General features: G+C 38.1%; 1 protein-coding gene across 1 annotated transcript; it reads right to left on the bottom strand.

Annotated features, from left to right (window-relative positions):
* Window positions 1-6,260: 6,260 nt before the first annotated feature.
* LOC121376339 lies at window positions 6,261-20,047 on the bottom strand. Its single transcript, XM_041504184.1, has 7 exons — window positions 19,997-20,047; window positions 16,760-16,814; window positions 15,907-16,122; window positions 13,853-14,110; window positions 11,566-11,651; window positions 8,050-8,146; window positions 6,261-6,626 (listed from the first exon to the last, which is right to left on the bottom strand). The coding sequence occupies exons 2-7, from the start codon at window positions 16,812-16,814 to the stop codon at window positions 6,328-6,330; spliced, it is 1,011 nt and encodes a 336-aa protein (XP_041360118.1). The 5' UTR covers window positions 19,997-20,047; the 3' UTR covers window positions 6,261-6,327.
* Between the last annotated feature and the right edge of the window lie 687 nt (window positions 20,048-20,734).

Genomic DNA, 20,734 nt, shown 5'->3' with positions numbered 1-20,734 from the left:
GAAAGGAACGTCCTAATGTTAATACGATTATGCAATCCCATTTCACACACTATACATCGATGCGTACTGATTAGATTTGCAACGGATACTTCCTATCCAAAACCTAAATAGCGTTAGACTCGGTCATTCAGAACAACTCGTTCGATAACAATACTATCGGTGGTGTCGTTGTTAAGCCACCGGACATAAGGCTGGTAGGTACAGGGTTCGCAATCGATAGGTGTAAGACAACTACACCCTCTTCTCTCGCATGAACAACAAACCAACTAACCCACTGTTCTGGACAGACAGCCCAGATAATTGAGGTGTGTGTGTGTGAAAGAAAGAAATGTTTTATTTAACGACGCACTCAACACATTTTATTTACGGTTATATGGCGTCAGACATATGGTTAAGGACCACACAGATTTTGAGAGGAAACCCGCTGTCGCCACTACATGGGCTACTCTTTCCGATTAGGTGTGTGTCCAGGACAGCTTGCTTGAACCTTAATTGTATATAAGCACGAAAATAAGTTGAAATGAAACGTACATGTTGATAGTTGAACTTTGTTTTCTTTAACGACACCACTACAGCACACTGATTACTTCATCGTCTGTTACTGGATGTCAAACAGTTGGTAATTCCGACATGTAGTCAGAGGAAACTCGCTACATTTTCCCTAACGTTTTATATGCACTTTTCCCACAGACAGGAAACCACATACCGTGGCCTTAGACCAGTTATGGTGCACTGGTTGGAACGAGAAAAATAATCCACCGAGGTGATTCCATCCTGCGACGCAAGCAACTCAACCGACTGAGTTAAATCTTCCCTCCCCCATCGTAACAACTGCTATTGTGTGTCCCAAAGCGAAGGAAAGGTTACGATTTGTTTATCTAACGACACCAATAGAGCTCATTGATTAATGAATTATTGGCTATTGGATGTCAAACATTTGATCATGTTGACATTTAGTCATATAGAGGAAACCAGCTACATTGTTCCATTAGTAGCAAGGGATCTTTTGTGTGCATGATCCCACATAGGATTGCAATTAACCACGGCCTTTGGTATACCAGTCATGATGCACTGGATGCAGTGTTCGAGATTAAATTTCTTGGCCAGTATCCCAAATGGATACTAACATTTCAAAATCTGGTATCCCACCTGAGAATTTAGTATTATATGGCATCCCAGTGGGATACTGGGTTCTTGAAGTCTGGTATCCAAAATTAAATTCTGGAATCCCCGGGATATCGGGAATCTCGAACACTGACTGGGTGGAACTAGAAAAAGACCAATGGGCCAACCGATGGGTGTCGACCACACAACAGGCGAGCGCTTAACCACACAACAGGCGAGCGCTTGACCACACAACAGGCGAGCGCTTGACCACACAACAGGCGAGCGCTTGACCACACAACAGGCGAGCGCTTGACCACAATGCCGCCCCAAAGCGAAGGAATGAATGGATGTTTAACGATACCCCAGAACGAACAAAGTAAAATTAATTAATTAATGGTTCAGTACAATTAGGTAGATAAGTGCACCAACTCCCCAACAGGTTGCTTTACGCGACAACAGGGTCCCACGTGTCACTATCGAAAGACCAGGAAGTAAACGATTTTGCATTGATCAAAAACGTTTTGCAAGTGATCTATAAATAATGTCATCTTCGTGTTGTGTTCCTCAATACCTCGAAATAAGGAAACAGTTTGATAAATGGCACTTGGAAGTCAACCGTCAGTGTTTGTGTTTGCAGATCGCATATTCTATGACAGAAGATTATAAAACATGTAAGGCCTACTAAAAAAAATTAAACTATTTTCTCCTGCCGATTCTGTTCGAATATAGTTGAAGTAACGCTAAAATATCAAAACTTAATAATGATTTGAAATGTTTCTGTTTGCTTAATGGCACACTATCAGTTTGCATGTGTTAGTTATTCACCACTTTTGCATTTTTCACAAGTAGGTCTAAATCATGTGTAATGAATGAATGTTTTGTGCTGGGGTGTCGTTAAAACATTCATTCATCAAAAAAAGTATAAATTTAATTAATCAATCTTGCAACAAATGTTTACATAATTAAAAGTGTAACATGCAGCCACTCGATATTTTATATAGGGGCAGGAGACGGCTCAGTGGTAAGGCACTCGCCCAATGTGTGGTCGGTCCAACATCGATTCCGTCAGTGGGACCATTGGGCTATGAGTCATTATATCCAGTGTTTCACATCTGGTGTAACAAGAAGTTTGTTTTGTTTAACGACACCACTAAAGCACATTAATTTATTAATCATCTGCTATTGGATGTCAGACATTTGCCAGTTTGGACATATAGCCTTAGAGAGGAAACTCGCTACATTTTTTTCATTAGTAGCAAGGAATGTTTTATATGCACCATCCCACGGACAGGATAGCACATATCACGGCATTTGATATACCAGTCGTGGTGCACTGGTTGGAGCCAGAAATATCCCAATGGGCCCACTGACAGGGATCGCTGGTGTAACAAAGGTCGTGGTATGTACCATCCTGTTTGTGGGATGATACATATATACAGTCAAACCTGTCCTAGCGGTCACCTGCCTTTAGCGACCACTTTTTTCTCCTAAACGATTTATAATGTAAATTCACCTGTAATAAGCGGTCACATGTCTAACTCGATCAGCGGCCACCTAAATCGGATCCCAAATTGCTAAAATGCCTGTATTAAGCGGCCAAGTGAATGTTTACTATTATATAAAAGGGATATTTTAAAAACAGCAATAAAGTGCAGCAAATAACCGGTCTTCACACCTTCAGGAAGACCAGTACACATTCAGTCATGACACCCCTACTGTGTATCAGTTAAGAAAGTATGACTCTTGAATGCATCTAATTGCCCCTGGGCACGCTACGCTTGACATTTGTAGATTCACTTACTATGACAATACACCGCATGAAGTAGGAATTAAATAATTAAATGGAAAAAGAAAACAAATTTCTTGTGAATAGTTAATTCTGAAGAAGACGACATGTCAAAAGTTGATTTATAGTCAACTTAAGCACACATCCGTTGATTAGTAGTACAGACGGTAAAACAAGAAACAACAACAAATGTTTTAAAGACTATATATGTGGCAACCTGTCTTAAGCGGCCACTTTTATCTACTCCCATATGTGACCGCTTAAGACAGATTTGACTGTATATAAAATAACTTTTTAAAAATATATTTGGGTGGGGGGGGGGGGGTTCTTCAAATTTCTGGTAGGATAAACAAAATAGGAATACAGGTGGTTTCGCTTCAATACATGTTCGCACCCTGAAAATGTTTGCCTTATACTTGTTTCCACAGAATTATGTACTCCCCCCCCCCCCCCCCCACACGCTATTTGTATACTGATTCCAATAATAATAGTATTATAAATATAAAATTTATATTTTAATGTAGTTTTGATGGAAAAACATTAAAGTATAGTTATTAGTGATCTGTATGTATAGATACTTAGTATAACTGAATATGATCCCAAACAGTGGCCAGTGTTTGGTATATATAACTCCATGATATGTGATGTCCTGTGTGGAAAAGCGCATAATAAAGCTGCTAATGGAAAACTGTCATTTACAAAATGTTTGACATCCTATCGCCGATGATTAATTTATCAATGTGCTCTTGTGGTATCACAAAACAAAAAATAATTTAATGCGAAGACTAAATGTAAGGATAGCATAGGGCCTTGCATCAAACAACTTCATATATTGATTATCAAATATCGGAGTATATGTTGGCTGATTTGGTAATGATTTAATCTTGCTGGTATTCTGCAGAGAAAGCTTTACACGTCTAAAAAAAAAAGTAAAGTTTGTTTTATTTAACGACGCCGCTAGAGCACATTGATTTTTTATCTTATCATCGGCTATTGGACGTCAAACATATGGTCATTCTGACACTGTTTTTAGAGGAAACCCGCTGTCGCCACATAGGCTACTCTTTTTACGACAGGCAGCAAGGGATCTTTTATTTGCGCTTCCCACAGGCAGGATAGCACAAATCATGGCCTTTGTTGAACCAGTTATGGATCACTGGTCGGTGCAAGTGGTTTACACCTACCCACTGAGCCTTGCGGAGCACTCACTCAGAGTTTGGAGTCGGTATCTGGATTAAAAATCCCATGCTTCGACTGGGATCCGAACCCAGTACCTACCAGCCTGTAGACCGATGGCCTGCTACGACGCCACCGAGGCCGGTCTTTACACGTCTAGCACCCAAACAAGGTTTGTGTGCATCAACCTACAAGCTCTCTACTGAAGATGTCCTAAAAGCACAATGCAAAGCCTAAAGCCTAGATCACATTATACGACGCGACTCAACTGGACGGTCGCGTCGCGTCGTGGGCCACGATCGCTGGCCAATCGGTCATGTCTGAAATCCGTTCACACTATACGACGCGACCCAACTCAACTGGAAAAAACCCAGTCTTGTTAATTACCCCTCTTTTAAAAATCTAAGATGGGTCCAACAAGACACTGGAGAGCTCGGACTGCCGTAGTTGACATGGTACTTGTGAATGGTGTTTTGTTATACTTTGTTGATGCCTGTCCCCAGAGACAATTCATTCACACACGTACCTGTATCTGTTTCAAATCGAAATAATGTACAAGTTACATTGTGTGCGAGAATGAGAGCAAAAGAAAGACAGAGAGAGAGGGGAGGGAAGGGGAGAGAGAGTCACAGGCGCCTGAAGTGAGTGGCAGGAATCTGAAAATAATAGGAGGGACAATTAATACATTACTGGCACATCCAATTGTTGGCACCTTCCGACAGGACTAATTTTCTTCTGATCATGCTGACCAGTGAGGTATTTCATTCATGAGACAATACTTTCAAAATGCTTTACATTCACCACTTGAGATCTATCCAAGTAATAAGAACCCCCAACTATTCACTAGTAGGAAAAAGTATTTTAAAAGCTCCTTTTCAGACGACCTCATCCCATAATCGTGTGACCTTCTGTAATGCATAGGCCACTACTCGAAAATTATGTAACATTCAATGCATAACCTCTCCCAAAAGACATATTGACTAATATTATAAGATTTTGTATTTATGTTTGTTTGGTAATAATACCACTGGATAGAAAATCATCAGTTAAAAAACACAACAGCAATGATTAGCTGCATTTTAATTTATAAATATGATAAAATTATTTTTAAAACATGATATATATCTCATGACAAACACCTCCTCCATTCCCATGTTTCGTAAAACCTCCATGAAATCCTTTCCCCTCCCCACTAGAATGTTACTCAGCCTAATTCATGAACGGACCCTTTAATCTAAGAGATGAGACTACGGAATAAGTAACGAGTTAGTATTAACCGATAAGTATAACTGGGTGTTTGCCATATGCACACTTATCCACAAATAGGTTTACCCCCTCCCCCCCCCCCCCTCCACACACACAACACACAAAATTCCAAACAAAAGAGTAGCAAAAAAAGATAAGGAAAAAAACCCCACTTACACTTACACTTATACACTGTAAATTGTCTAGTAACATGACTTACGGTATTTAATATATATAATATAATTCATATAAATTTATTACATGACCTGACATTTAATAGCGGCCTTCTCCCTCAGATGCTTTCTGTTTATTAGCAATGCTCTGGAATAAAAGGTTCCATCTAGGGTCCGAGGAGAGTATTTGAAGGGGGAAGGGGCTATAGGGAATTTGAGGCATGCTCCCTCAACAAAAGTTTGACTTTCAGGCGTTCTAGTACAGCATTCTCAGCCAGAGAACAATAACGGGGGAAATGCGGGCGAGAGGCATGGATCCCGCCCCCTCCCGCGTTCTGCACCCATAACATCTTCTTTTCAAATCTGATGGTTTCGAAAAATGACAATATGAACTATATATTTATCGGAATTCCTTTATGGTTTCCATGGACGCTTAAAATAATGTTTTAATAATACTGATCACCACGGCGTAAATACCAGCCTCAATATGCCTAAAATTTTATATCTTTAGAAAATGTATAAAAAGCAGTAGTCCATTTGCGGAATCAAATAGACAATAACACCCGCAAATCTAAAAACTCCATATGGTTATCTCCTAATTTAACACCTTTGTCATATTGTATTGTTTTTTGTTATAACAAAATGCGTACATATTAAAATAATTGGTTGTTGTGAGGGATTTTTGTTTTTAAAAAACGGGCCTTAACATGCGTGCGCTGTTTCACTTGCTACATCTAGTACCTATAAAGACAAAGAAACAAACAAGAAGAACATACTACTAAAATTTAGTTTATTCATCGCTTATCGAAGTCTCGATCCTAGATTCTCGTGCAGGTAAATCTAGAAACATTTGAGGCTGGGCTTCACAGGAAACGTGGGACTTATCTCACAAATGTAGTCCCTCCAGTTAGCCATCACCGCCTGATTGCAGGGTACGCCGAACCATATGTAACCCGTTGCAGCGTCCACGAACTGATACTCCATACAAGGCATAGCTGCATTCATGCCTTGACCAGCTTGCCAGTTAGAGAATGCTGCCCCATTGTTATTCCCAGTATTTGGAACGCCCATCATCGCATTTGGATCAATCCACATCCATGACATGCCGTTCAACATTTGCAGACCAGCAAAATACATCACTGATTCATGAAAATAGACAATCATTAAACTGTTAAGGCCCAAAATATTAAATAAACATTCTGTAAATATTAGCATGCATGTATGAATCAAAGTCGAATGACACTTTCAGGTCAATTTTGAACGCCCACCCTTTTACGATAGATAGAGAGGCAGAGACAGACAGACAGACAAACAGAGACAGAGAGAGACAGACAGACAGTACTTTCAATTATATTGTGATGCTTTATTAGTTTTATGTACACATCCCATGGGAGGGTGAGAACAAGAAGACCGAATGACGAAAAGGGAGGAAAAAAGCAATGTTTCATTAAACGGCGCACAACACATGTTTACTTACCATTGTATTGCGTCCGACATTTAGAAGGGGGAAATGCTTTATTTAACGACGCACCCAACACATTGTATTTTATTTTAAGGACCACACAGATATTGAAAGAGGAAACCCGCTGTCGCCACTTCATGAGCTACTCTTTTTATTTCGATTAGCACAAGGGATCTTTTATATGCACCATCCCACAGACAGGGTAGTATATACCACGGTCTTTGATATACCAGTCGTGGTGCACTGGCTGGAACGAGAAATAGCCCAATGGGCCCACCGACGGGGATCGATTCTAGACCGACCGCGCATCGAGCGAACGCTTTACCACTGGGGAACGTCCCGCCCCCTGACATATAGGAGGCCCACACAGATAACAAGAGAGGAAACCCGCTACCGCCACTCAATGGGCTACTATTTGCGATTAGATATACCATTTTGTGTGCAATAAAAGAATATTCGGTTTAGAAATAATTAAATTCAGCAATACAAACCATAATAAGAAAATATATTCCAATATTGCCTAGAAATAAGTCGGTGATTATCCTGGTAATCATTAAAAAAAAAAAATGTTTAACGACACCACTAGAGCACATTGAGTTATTAATCATCGGCTATTAGATGTCAAACATTTGGTAATTATGCCACATAGTCCATTAGTAGCAAGGGATCTGTTGTATCCTCCATCGCACAGGATAGCACATAAAAGGACATTCCTGAGTGTGCTGCATTGTAAGATATTTGCGACTAATAAAATATTTCTATGATTAATCTTACATATTAAAAATAATTTCTTGTTTACAATATCAGTGTTTGTATATTCAATGTGTTTCTGGTCGTCTTAATATTTGTAAGAAGCGCAAACTGGATTTTGTGTTCAAATAATTTCGTAGGTACAAAAAAAAAATATTTTAGAAAATACAGTCAAATTTAACCTAGTACAAACAAATATTAGAACGATCAGAAACACGTTTAATATACAACCACTAATATTTTATATAGCAAAATGTATTCGATATACATGTAATTAAAATTGTTAAAAAGTCTGTCAGTCGACAACATCTTCAAAATATCAGAAATGTCCCTTTAATAGACCTACTTACTATTATTGCCGAGTGCTATCAATTGCATTCTAAGGAAGTTATCTTCCGCTTGATCATTAACAACAACAAGGTCGGCTCCCAAAGCCTGACAGGCAGCCTGAAACAAAAACAAAAATTTAATTTAACAATGTACATGGTCTATTGATCCATATCTATATTTGTCTCTGTCCAAGCAGGGTTCAGGCACACCTGTCCCATGTCCAGTATCCGTCTTTTTGTATGTTATTACGTCTGTCTATACTCATAATTACTTTAATAGGGACACTAAACAACGTTCCGTGAATAGCCAGCTAATGATCGGCTATCAGCTAGTGTAGCAACGAACACTTAACAGTTGTAGAGTTAACCGTCAGTGTAACACTATGGACACTAGCAGTTGTAATGTTAACCGCCACTGTAACAACATGAACACTAACAGTTGTTGAGTTAACCGCCAGTGTAACACTATGAACACTAGCAGTTGTAGTGTTAACCGTCACTGTACATAACAACATGAACACTAACAGTTGTAGTTAACCGCCAGTGTAACACTATGGACACTAGTAGTTGTAATGTTAACCGCCACTGTAACAACATGAACACTAACAGTTGTAGAGTTAACCGCCAGTGTAACACTATGAACACTAGCAGTTGCAGTGGTAACCGTCAGTGTAACAATATGAATACTAGCAGTTGTAGTGTTAACCGTCACTGTAACACTATGAACACTAGCAGTTGTAGAGTTAAAATCAGTGTAACAATATGAACACTAGTAGTTGTAGTGTTAACCGTCACTGTAACACTATGAACACTAGCAGTTGTAGAGTTCAAATCAGTGTAACACTATGAAAACTAGTAGTTGTAGTGGTAACCGTTAGTGTAACAGTATGAACACTAGCAGTTGTAGAGTTAAAATCAGTGTAACACTATGAACACTAGCATTGTAGTGTTAACCGTCAGTGTAACAATATGAACACTAGCAGTTGCAGTGGTAACCGTCAGTGTAACACTATGAATACTAGCAGTTGTAGTGTTAACCGTCAGTGTAATATAAACATAAGCAGTTGTAGTGTTAACCGTCACTGTAACAATATGAACACTAGCAGTTGTAGAGTTAACCGTCAGTGTAATATGAACACAAGCAGTTGTAGTGTTAAAATCAGTGTAACAATATGAACACTAACAGTTGTAGTGTTAACCGCCAGTGTAACACTATGAACACTAGCAGTTGCAGTGGTAACCGTCAGTGTAACAATATGAACACTAGCAGTTGTAGTGTTAACCGTCACTGTACATAACAACATGGACACTAACAGTTGTAGAGTTAACCGCCAGTGTAACACTATGGACACTAGTAGTTGTAATGTTAACCGCCACTGTAACAACATGAACACTAACAGTTGTAGAGTTAACCGCCAGTGTAACACTATGAACACTAGCAGTTGCAGTGGTAACCGTCAGTGTAACAATATGAATACTAGCAGTTGTAGTGTTAACCGTCACTGTAACACTATGAACACTAGCAGTTGTAGAGTTAAAATCAGTGTAACACTATGAACACTAGTAGTTGTAGTGTTAACCGTCACTGTAACACTATGAACACTAGCAGTTGTAGAGTTAAAATCAGTGTAACACTATGAAAACTAGTAGTTGTAGTGGTAACCGTTAGTGTAATACTATGAACACTAGCAGTTGTAGAGTTAAAATCAGTGTAACACTATGAACACTAGTATTGTAGTGTTAACCGTCAGTGTAATAATATGAACACTAGCAGTTGCAGTGGTAACCGTCAGTGTAACACTATGAATACTAGCAGTTGTAGTGTTAACCGTCAGTGTAATATAAACATAAGCAGTTGTAGTGTTAACCATCACTGTAACAATATGAACACTAGCAGTTGTAGAGTTAACCGTCAGTGTAATATGAACACAAGCAGTTGTAGTGTTAACCGTCAGTGTAATAATATGAACACTAGCAGTTGCAGTGGTAACCGTCAGTGTAACACTATGAATACTAGCAGTTGTAGTGTTAACCGTCAGTGTAATATAAATATAAGCAGTTGTAGTGTTAACCGTCACTGTAACAATATGAACACTAGCAGTTGTAGAGTTAACCGTCAGTGTAATATGAACACAAGCAGTTGTAGTGTTAAAATCAGTGTAACAATATGAACACTAACAGTTGCAGTGTTAACCGCCAGTGTAAGAGTATGAAGACTGGCAGTTGTAGAGTCAACCGTCAGTGTAAGAGTATGAAGACTGGCAGTTGTAGAGTCAACCGTCAGTGTAACAATATGAACACTAGCAGTTGTAGTTAACGATCAGTGTTACAATATGTCAACTAACAGTTGTAGACTTAACCGTCAGTGTAACAATATGAACACCAACAGTTGTAGACTTAACCGTCAGTGTAACAATATGAACACTAGCAGTTGTAGTTAACTATCAGTGTTACAATATGGCCACCAGCATATGTAGTGTTAACCGTCAGTGTAACAATATGAACACTTACAATTGTATAGTTAACCATCAGTATAACAGTATGAACACTGGCAGTCAAAACTTTCATCTGGGCTATCTCATACACTGTACTACAGCATAGGGGGCAGTAGAACATCCGCAAGTGTTCACCTGATCGCTAGTGTTACAATGAACTAAATGGCAGGATTGCAATTGAGAGACTAACTACTACAGAGTTTCAATCTGAGATATAGATATTATTACACAAGCGTGTGTGTCGTACTGATTTTACGAATTGAGTATCAAGATTATCGTATTGCCTGAGCGCGAGGATAATACATGAATCATGACACTAGTATCGTAAAATCAGTACGATTCACACGTGTGTGAAATGATTTCTTTATTATCCATATTATTATTTTTTGAGAATAAGATTCACAATATCAAAACGTTTCGAACGTAGCTAGAAAGGGAAATGACATCATTGTGGTAAGCGATTAAACAGAGCTGAGACGGAGGAAGCCACGTTTAATTATGACCTCCCGTCCCAAAGTTACGTCATTCGTTGTGCGCGTCAAATCATTCTGACACACGTGTGTCATACTTGTTATATTGGCCTGTTTATCTTGAAATATGAGGATAATAATCATAGGATATTAAATGAACTTTCATGTCGTATCGTGTTATGTCCCTAGTGAAATAATTTTTAATTCTCACGAGCTTTGTTTCACAAGGGACGTAAACATGATACGAAATAGTAGTGAGTTTAATATCCTAATTATTGCCACAATCCACGTTAATTTATATCACTCAACTCGTTTGGATGACGTTCCTATAAGGTTGTAGTGCGCTAATCGATGACGTCGAAGTGTTACGTCCCAGTTGGCGTAACGCCATGTGGGACGTATCATTTTCATATGTACAAAGCTAGTTTTAACCATAATAATAAAGATTATGTTCCAGATTATACAGTAGTTCTTTCGATCGTTCGCCCATCTCTCTCCGAAAGTATTAGGTTTGCTAAAACATTTGGTTAATCGTGGGTGAGAAATAGTTTATGTGCATGTGTACTACATACCCGTGCGTCGAACCAGGATGGCACATTAACTGTTGAAAAGAAGTAGCAGGATTGTCCATTCTGCATAAAACCGGCTGGACAGTTAACTGCAAAAATGAGTTCATGTTTGTTAACGACTGTGCTGGACAGCACCCCAAATATTATATTATGAATGGTATACATTTGATTCAACCCTCCCCACTGTGATTGTTTTTGAAGATCTTAAAGGCATATTGTCACGGATTTAAGGACCTTATTTAAAAATGGATAATAAATAAAAATTAAAAAACCAAATCTAACTATCACATCACCTTAACTGAACCACGATGGAGCGAAATCCATGGCATCCCTCTCGGCAATTTTAGTTTTTGAATTATCGACCATTGTCATAATGCAATTATTTTTACAAAATGTCATTAATAAATGGAGTATGGTGGTTATGAAGATGGTTGAATAAAGTACATTTAGGGACAATACTTTGTTAGACCATTAAATAGGTCAGTGGTTTGTGACAATATGCCTTTAAACCAGTGTTCGAAATTAAAATTTTTGGCCAGTATCCCAGTTAGATATTAACATTTCAAAATCTGGTATCCCACCTGAAAATTTAGTATTATATGGTATCCCGGTGGGATACTGGGTTCTTGAAGTCTGGTACTCAAAATTAAATTCTGGTATCCCCGGAATATCGGGATACTGTTAATCTCGAACACTGCTTTAAACGCATGAAGACGTATTTCCAAATGAATATTTGTAGTGTAAACATCGGCTATTTATTTAGTTCCACAATTTATCGATAGGTAAACCTGTTACCAAAAATCAGCCAGGGATATTCTTATGCATTTTCTCGCAAACAGTAATCAGTCGGACATAGTCATTCTGAATGCACTGCGCTTCTTTAAAAAAAAAGAAGGTCAAAAGTGTTTGCTTTAGTCAATTGACAACGCCGCTAAGACACAGGGTAATGTTATCTTTCGTCAGCTCTACTAACGGAAAAATATGAAATGACTGAAACATCTGATTTCCAACAGATTGGAAATTACCACGATTAGAAAACATTGACTTTAGATTTCACTAAGATGTTCCCAAATGCAATTTCCTGCAAGTACAATTTATTGTCGCAAATGCAGTTAAATGCAACACTTTATAAATACATATTTTTACGATTATAACTTATACTATATACTGTATAGACGTCAACGTTTGTATACAGGTATATGTATGCCCTGAATATGCACACAGCCATGTAGGAAACTGCTGGATCAAATGCAAATTCAAATAATTACTACAATCAGCAAATGTACCATCCAATCTGTTAATAAGTTACAATATCAATCGCAAACATCATATATAATAATAACAAAGATGACATCATTTTGCAATGCGTAGGACTTTGTAGTAAAACATTAAACTGAACTGGCTTGACTCTTCAGTGCCGCGTTTACGTCAATTTTAGGAGTTCATTGGCGTCGTCCTCTGGGAAATTGTAAAAATTAGATGAATGAAATGCAATGTTCTACATTCTAACAGGTAAACATTTATCATGTCAAATGTGGGTAAATGTCAATAATACGTTTTTGATTCAGAACTATTGGCGAAAGCCATATAGACTATGTTTTAAAATGGGGATGACCTTTTTGTGCAATAGGTAATGTTATATGTGGGTTTGTTGTTGAGGGTGTGGGTGCAAAATGAAAACATGTAGATGTATTTTGTGTATAACAAGACAATTATACTACTGACAGGGTCTTCGTGAAAATCGTTTCTCGGATGTCTGTCGGTTCTCGCAGGGACAACGAGGAGTACGTGGAAATATCTGTATTGTAATCTGAGCGCACAAACACACTCGATTTATCGCATAATGTCTTCCCGGGATTAGATCTGCAGTCTATCTGAGGAAAATACCCAGGTGAATTTAATAATTTGTGGGCGAGATTTAGCTCAGTTGGTTGTGTGCTCGCTTGAGGTACTTGTGCCGTATGATCGAACCACCTCGGTGGATCCATTCAACTAACTGTTTTCTTTCTCGCTCCAACCAGTGCACCACAACTGGTCAAAGACCGTGGTATGTGCTTTCCTTTCTATGGCAAAGTGCATATAAAAGATCCCTTGTTGCATTACAAAACAAACTTCTTCTTCTTCTTCTTCTTCTTAATAATATGGATACATTTGGTCGACACAGTATCCAAAGTAGATGTAAATGAAAGTGTGTGATTTAAAAGCATACGATATACGTGCGTGTTCGATTTACAAGCATACAGTAACACATTAAAAGGGAACTACGACTAAAATTATGTTTTCAACGTACCCACTGGAGTTCCAGTTACCTCTACTTCACAAAGAAGCAAAGCGTCACATCCATATTTTCGCCATCTCCATTGACGCGCCATCGTAGTTTTACTGATTCTGATGTACTGACCCACGACACCCAGTGGACACGTGAAGTTCATCGCGGTGCCGTCAGCAACAGGTGTGGAGGTTACAGTCGCGCAGGGCACTGCCACAGCGCCTGGTATGCTGGGGTTAGTTGCGAATACGTCGATTCTAATGTTCTTTAGACGACCTCCTAGTAACAGTAATAAATATAAAAAACAATGAAGACAGAACATTTGAGATAACCAAAATATGCACACGACCTACGTTGTTTCTTTCGTTTTATTTAAATATTACATTGGATATTCGTATAAGTCCCATTGGGTTCATAGTGGTTACAATGAGATAAGAAAACGAAGGAATATTTAATTCCATATCTGACAGAACACATAAAACACCCACCCCAAAACAACAACAAACCAACCAAAAACAAAGAAAGAACCAAAACTAAGGCTGGGAGCCTAGTGTTTTTGATAGGATTATTATTATTATTATTATTATTATTATTATTATTATCGCCTCTGTTGTGTCATTTTGACGAAAGGTTCAGGAACGATATCGTGGGTAGTTGGGTACTTCCGTCTGGGGGGGGGGGGGGATTGATTGTACTAAACGATTGTGTGCATAGGTCTCTATCGCAAATATGTACACTTTCAATGTGTACACGGCAGTTTCTGTGCATTTTACAGATAGAATATCTTGAAACAAGGAGATTTAATTTCTACTGCGTGTCTACAATAGAGTATCAAAATATTGAATATTCCGATGCCTACTTTCGGAGAAATAGGGATTTTTAATGTTGACCCCGGTCTGTTTCGCCGGAAAAAAAATTCATTTCTAAAACAAGAAAATCAGTGTGACTCGAGACGTTTTCAAATTTAAATAAATATTGTTTTCACTGGGTACTCTATTCGGTGGAGCGCAATAAACTGTCGATTTACATTTTTAAAATGTTTGAACTTTTTCAGATAGATTTTTCGATTGAAAGATACACATGTTTGCACTATTTATATCGTTAAATCTATGACGTTGACAGAAATAAAATGTCATAGTTAGGATTAATCATTTACTGCTTTATTAACCTGTAAAATATGAAACAAGTGCTATGTTATTTGTTAAAGGGACATTCCTGAGTTTTCTGCCATTTTAAAGATATTATCGACTAACAGAGATTTTTAACGATTGTATTTACATATCAAATATATTGTTCTGCATAAAATATTAGTGGCTGTATATTAAATGTGTTTCTGATCGTTCTAATATTTGTACATGGTTAAATTTTATTTTGTTTCCTAAAATTTCGTACGGACAAAATCCAGTTTGGGCTTCTTACAAATGTTATGACGACCAGAAACGAATGTATTTTTTCATTTCTTACATATCCTCAAAAACCAGGTTTTAAGCAAATTTTAACATCTTTTTCGACTAAACGTTATTTACAGCCTTTGCGACCGGCCTTGGTGGCGCAGTGGTTAAGCCATCGGACATCAAGCTGATAGGTACAGGGTTTCCAAGCCGGTACCGGCTCCAACCCAGAGCGAGTTCGTTATGGCTCAGTGGGTAGATGTAAGGCCATTACACCATCTTCTCTCTCACTAAACAACTAACCTGTGTCCTGCACAGACAGCCCAGATAGCTGAGGTGTGTGTGCCCAGGACAGCGTGCTTGAACCGTAATTGGATATAAGCACGAAAATAAGTTGAAATGAAATGTAAATACAGCCGTTGCACTTGTAGCTAACTTACGCGTCACAGACCCATTATTGTCGGGTTAACTATGTCACAATGTAATCGATTTCCATCGTGTAGGTTTTCATTGGATGGCAGTGGTGACCTGGTCATCACCTAGGAGCAGCCAGTCGTACGTCTTGAAATTGTTAACACACGTACACGTGTGTGTGTGTGTGTGTGTGTGTGTGTGTGTGTGTGTGTGTGATTATTGCTATTATTATTATTATTATTATTATTATTATTATTGCAGTGCACTTGCTTGCTTTATCAGGGTTGTGGATTGTGACAGACGTGATTGTTTGCATCTGTCCCAGACACACAGTCCAGGAAGGATTCTGGTCGTTACAGTCGGTGTGTGTACACGTGTCCGTAAAGAACATCTTCCCAGTGTTCCCGTCCACGGCTCGGTCTGATGTGTATATTCCCTTCCATGTTGAACTCTGTTTGGTTTGAGCATTTAGAGCAATATTTTGCCCTGGCATAAATATAAAAACAAAATAAGTTAATTAATTTAGACAATACATATAAACTTAAATACGAAGGCGTGACATATTAAAAACGGTACAAGCAACTAAAGATTGATCTTCACCATTGATCATTAAAATTAACTTTTCCAGTTGAGTGGCATAATGTTGACATGAAGCAAATATGTGCATTTTGAAAATATATATAGTATATAGTGCAATACATCTTCATGTTCTGTTAAGGGACCTGCTGGCCTGCACCCCGTTTCAACCAACAAAAACAGAGCGATCAGAGACAGAAGATGGTTTGTTAGTCATGCAAGAGTGTCCAGAGAAAATCATTCAAAAACATCCGTTTTTACTCCCAAAAGTAGAATATTTCGATGAAGTCAAAATGGAATATATTATCTGCACTAAATTTTATTTTGTAAATGTATATCTGTTAAAAGCAGACAAACAAACGCTGATATTTACCAATACAATCTAAGATCACACGCGCGCGCGCGCACACACACACACACACACACACACACACACACACACCACATATCGAGACATGCATGGTACCGTATTATCTTACACTAGTTACATGTTTGTCTCGGCGTTTTCGTGGCACCTATTAATGTATCACTGCATGATATTACTCACCAAACGCATAACCGGCACCAAAGATAAGGATTAAGCTGATACAGTAAGGCTTCATCTGAAAACAAGGAATAAAATAATATCTAGACTCACTCTGCCCCGGATTGGGCCCCTGGCCTCCAGAGGCCGAACCCTGGGGCGGACATGCTCGAAACCTATGTGGTACATGAGCATGTTAAAGCCTTATCAGATCAGATCTAGACTCACTTTGATTTAAATTATACGTACGGTCGTGAACAGGACTTTGTACAGTATAGAAAAGATGTCGTCTCTAGCAGTAAAAGAATGGGAACAATGCTACAATTAAAGTGATCAAAAGAAAGAAAGAAAGAACGAAAGAAAGAAATAAAAGAAAAAAGAAGAAAACGAAGTAAAATCCAAGAGGCCAACGGACCTAAACAGTTGTCAGAATCAAAATAGTTGGACATGGTCTAGTAGTTGTAAAGAAATTACAATTTATATGCATTTATCTATACAACTCTAGTAATATTCACCCATTGTCAGGAACAACTTTTAATTATATGAACACTAATTATAGCATTTCTGAAAGTAGAGAAGAAGAATTTTGTTTAAATTGGTTTTTAAAATGTTTTACTGTTAAACCCCGTCCCTCATTTCCAACGAAATCGAATCATCAAAGAATAACTACCATTGTCCAATATTTACATTTGACCGAACCTTTCCAAATTATACGCCGATTCTGAACTACTAGCTGAAGTGTTCAGATGAGGGCAATCTGAACACTTCGTCCAGTAGTTCCCAAATATGCATTCTGAATCACTCTCAGCTTCCCGACTGCCAGGTCTGATGGTATGTAGCGACATCCGAAATACTAATATTAATATTTATTAAAGGGACATTCCTGAGTTTGCTGCAATTTTTAAGATGTTATCGACTACAAGAGACTTTTTAACGATTGTAATTACATATCAAATATATTTTTCTGTATAAATATTAGTGGCTGTATACTAAACGTGTTTCTGATCATTTTAATATATGTACTACGTTAAATTTCATTTTATTTCCTAAAATTATTTGAAGACAAAATCTTCTTACAAATATTAAGTCGACAAGAAACACACTAAATATACAGACACTGATATTCTAAACAAGAAATTATATTTAATGTGCAAGTTTAATCGTAGAAATATTTTATTATTCGTAAACATCTTACAATGCAACAAACTCGGGAATGTCCTTTTAATAGATCCAATTATAGTTTGTGTTTGAGCCACATACATAGCTGTTTGGTAGTGGTTAATGCAAATAAACGTTATGGAGATTCGGGCATTTTTTTAAAAACCTCTAAATTCGGGCAAAATTCAGCCTGCCCACACACGCACACCCTACCCCGAAAAATCGGATCCCGTACGCCCGTGGGAGGGCTGTATGATGAGTATGATGTTATCATTAACAGACAATGATTCATAGTTTGTGAAAACAGGAATCTAGAAAAATAACAATTGAATCACTAAACGCGCGTGTGGTAAAAAACCCACACAAAAAACCCTACAAACATCGGTGTTTAAAATTTTGTTGGGCATAGCTTTTATTTTCTATTGGTGTATTGACGGCATCGGAATCGCTTTTGTGAATAATATTTAAGTCAGTTGCAACCCCTTGATTGTTAATTCAACAAGGGTATTGCAATCGAAGTTCCACCAATGACTTTATTCGAGACGGAATGAAATGTATGACATGTTAAACATATTTACGGTGCCGGTACCAGTCACCTGCCAGACATGGTTTGAGTTGAGAACACATTCGAAAGTGTCAGCAGTTAAATAAATTCATCTCTAAACAACATGCAATATAAAAAGCAATTCGCCGAACGCAACAAAGTCAATAGTCATATTTAACTGACATTTTATTATTTTTGGGGTGATCGTAGTGGATCAAGATATTTCGTAAACGTATTAATTTTATTGAACAGTTATATTATATCTTTTTTCTTTTTCGTAAGAAAAGCGTCCATCGTTTGGCAGCTCTTGGCTGCACGTTTTTTGCTTCGCTCTCTTTGCTCAGGTCGTCCCATGATAGTCGTAGTTTGTGAGTCGACAAAATAGCGCGCCACAATAACTTACATGATAGACTGGTTCTCAATTGAATATACCCATAAGGACGCCTTGTAATATCATTCGTGTAACGCATGTACCATTTCAGGCCAAACAAATATTTACGGAAATTTCCGAACGCTGAAATTAATATTTGAGCTTCTACAGCGACGAGCCAAATAATAGAGTGCGGGCTTCCAATAATGGTTTCGAATAAACTAGCATTTAATACAGCCATCTGTTAGGATAAACTTTAAAATAGGAAAGAAAAAAGCATTATACATTTTGGGCGGAACTCCAATTCTCGCGGGGGGGGGGGGGGGGGCGTTCGCACCGCCGCACCTCCCCCCTCCCTGGCTACGGGCCTGCCAGAGGCAATTAGATGCATTCCAGTCATACTTTTTTAATTGATTCACAGCAGAGATGTCAGGACTGAAGGGGTACTACTATTCCTGTAGGTGTGTAGATCAGCTGCATCTTATCGTTATTGACAAAATATCCCTTTTATATAATTGCAAACATTTACTGTGGCCGCTTAATACAGGCAAGTTAGAGATTTGGGATCCGATTTAGCTGGCCACGTTAGACAGGTGACCGTTTATTACAGGTGCATTTACATTATAAATTGTTTGGGAGGGAAAAGGTGGCCGCTTAAGGCAGGTGACCGCTATTTACAGGTGGCCGCTAGGACAGGTTTGATGGTACCTATATTCTTATGTATAATATCGACACCAATATTTTCAAAAATATTAAACAACTTGAATAGAGATCGTAAAAACTATTCAGTTATTTTCTTTTGAATTAAATTACATCAAAACTCATGTAGCGGAATATGTTTCAAATAAACAGTCGACTTTCACACTATTGAATTAGAACTGTCCTGGTTCTCGACAACTAACGTTTTAACACTGAGACTAACACTATATATTAAAGCTATTTAGTAGATTATGTGCTAATGTGGTCAATTCTGACAGGGGAAAACTATCCGCATACCACATGGTAAAACTTCAGAAATAAATGATCTGTACGGAATCTAACACGCCTTTCTATAAAACTAATACAAGATTTGGAGACGGCGATTCTCCCTGTTTTACTCCGATAAATGGCCAAAGTGCTGGCGATAATAAAGTTGTTATTTCTTTTCAGTCAAATGACTTTAAAATTTTAAATAATTATCCATATTTACCTTGTAAAGATCAACTCCAGCAGCAGCTCAGCTTCAAGTGATGATTTACTGCATGCGATGGTTCTCTATATATAGTCTACCGTGATCCACGTTTGTTTATCAGCGGACGATAATAAAAAACATCGCCATTGGCACAGCCAATTGATGGATTTATTTTAATCCAGTGTTCCTATTTTAAAGATGATTACTAAGCATGACTTCTGCCAGAGGGTTCTTAGAATAAATCACGTACCTTAAAATCTTTGAAATTAGTGAATATATATTTTAAAACTATTTTAGATAGATGATAGTACGAGAACTGCTCTTCAAAAGTTGTCAAAGCACATGTAGTGCATTGTTCATTTTCAAACAGTTTCAAACCCATAACCACCTAATAGGGCATTTTATAGTCTGTTTTATTTTTAAACTATTTTCTGACACCCTCACTCCAAAGACCTTAGTAGTACTTGTTTCCTATGTTTGCTGTCAGCATCTATTTTATAATGGTTTTCGTTATTACAGAGTAAAATGTTGGCAGGATCATGCATATCAAAACGAGGGGGCGGGATTCAGTTCAGTCGGTTGAGTGTTCGCTTGAGGTGTTTGCGTTGCAGGATCGAACCGCCTCCGTGGATCCATTCAGCTGATTGGGTTTTTCTCGTTCCAACCAGTGCACCACAACTGGACAAAGGCCGTATGTGACGGAACATGCTCTTATCTTTTCGCCTGTGGCGATGTTAATTGTTTTAGAGGGCCGTG

This window comes from Gigantopelta aegis, chromosome 6 (genome assembly GCF_016097555.1).
Source record: "Gigantopelta aegis isolate Gae_Host chromosome 6, Gae_host_genome, whole genome shotgun sequence".
Classification (NCBI taxonomy): domain Eukaryota; kingdom Metazoa; phylum Mollusca; class Gastropoda; order Neomphalida; family Peltospiridae; genus Gigantopelta; species Gigantopelta aegis.
This window is presented reverse-complemented; position numbering and strand designations above follow the sequence as displayed.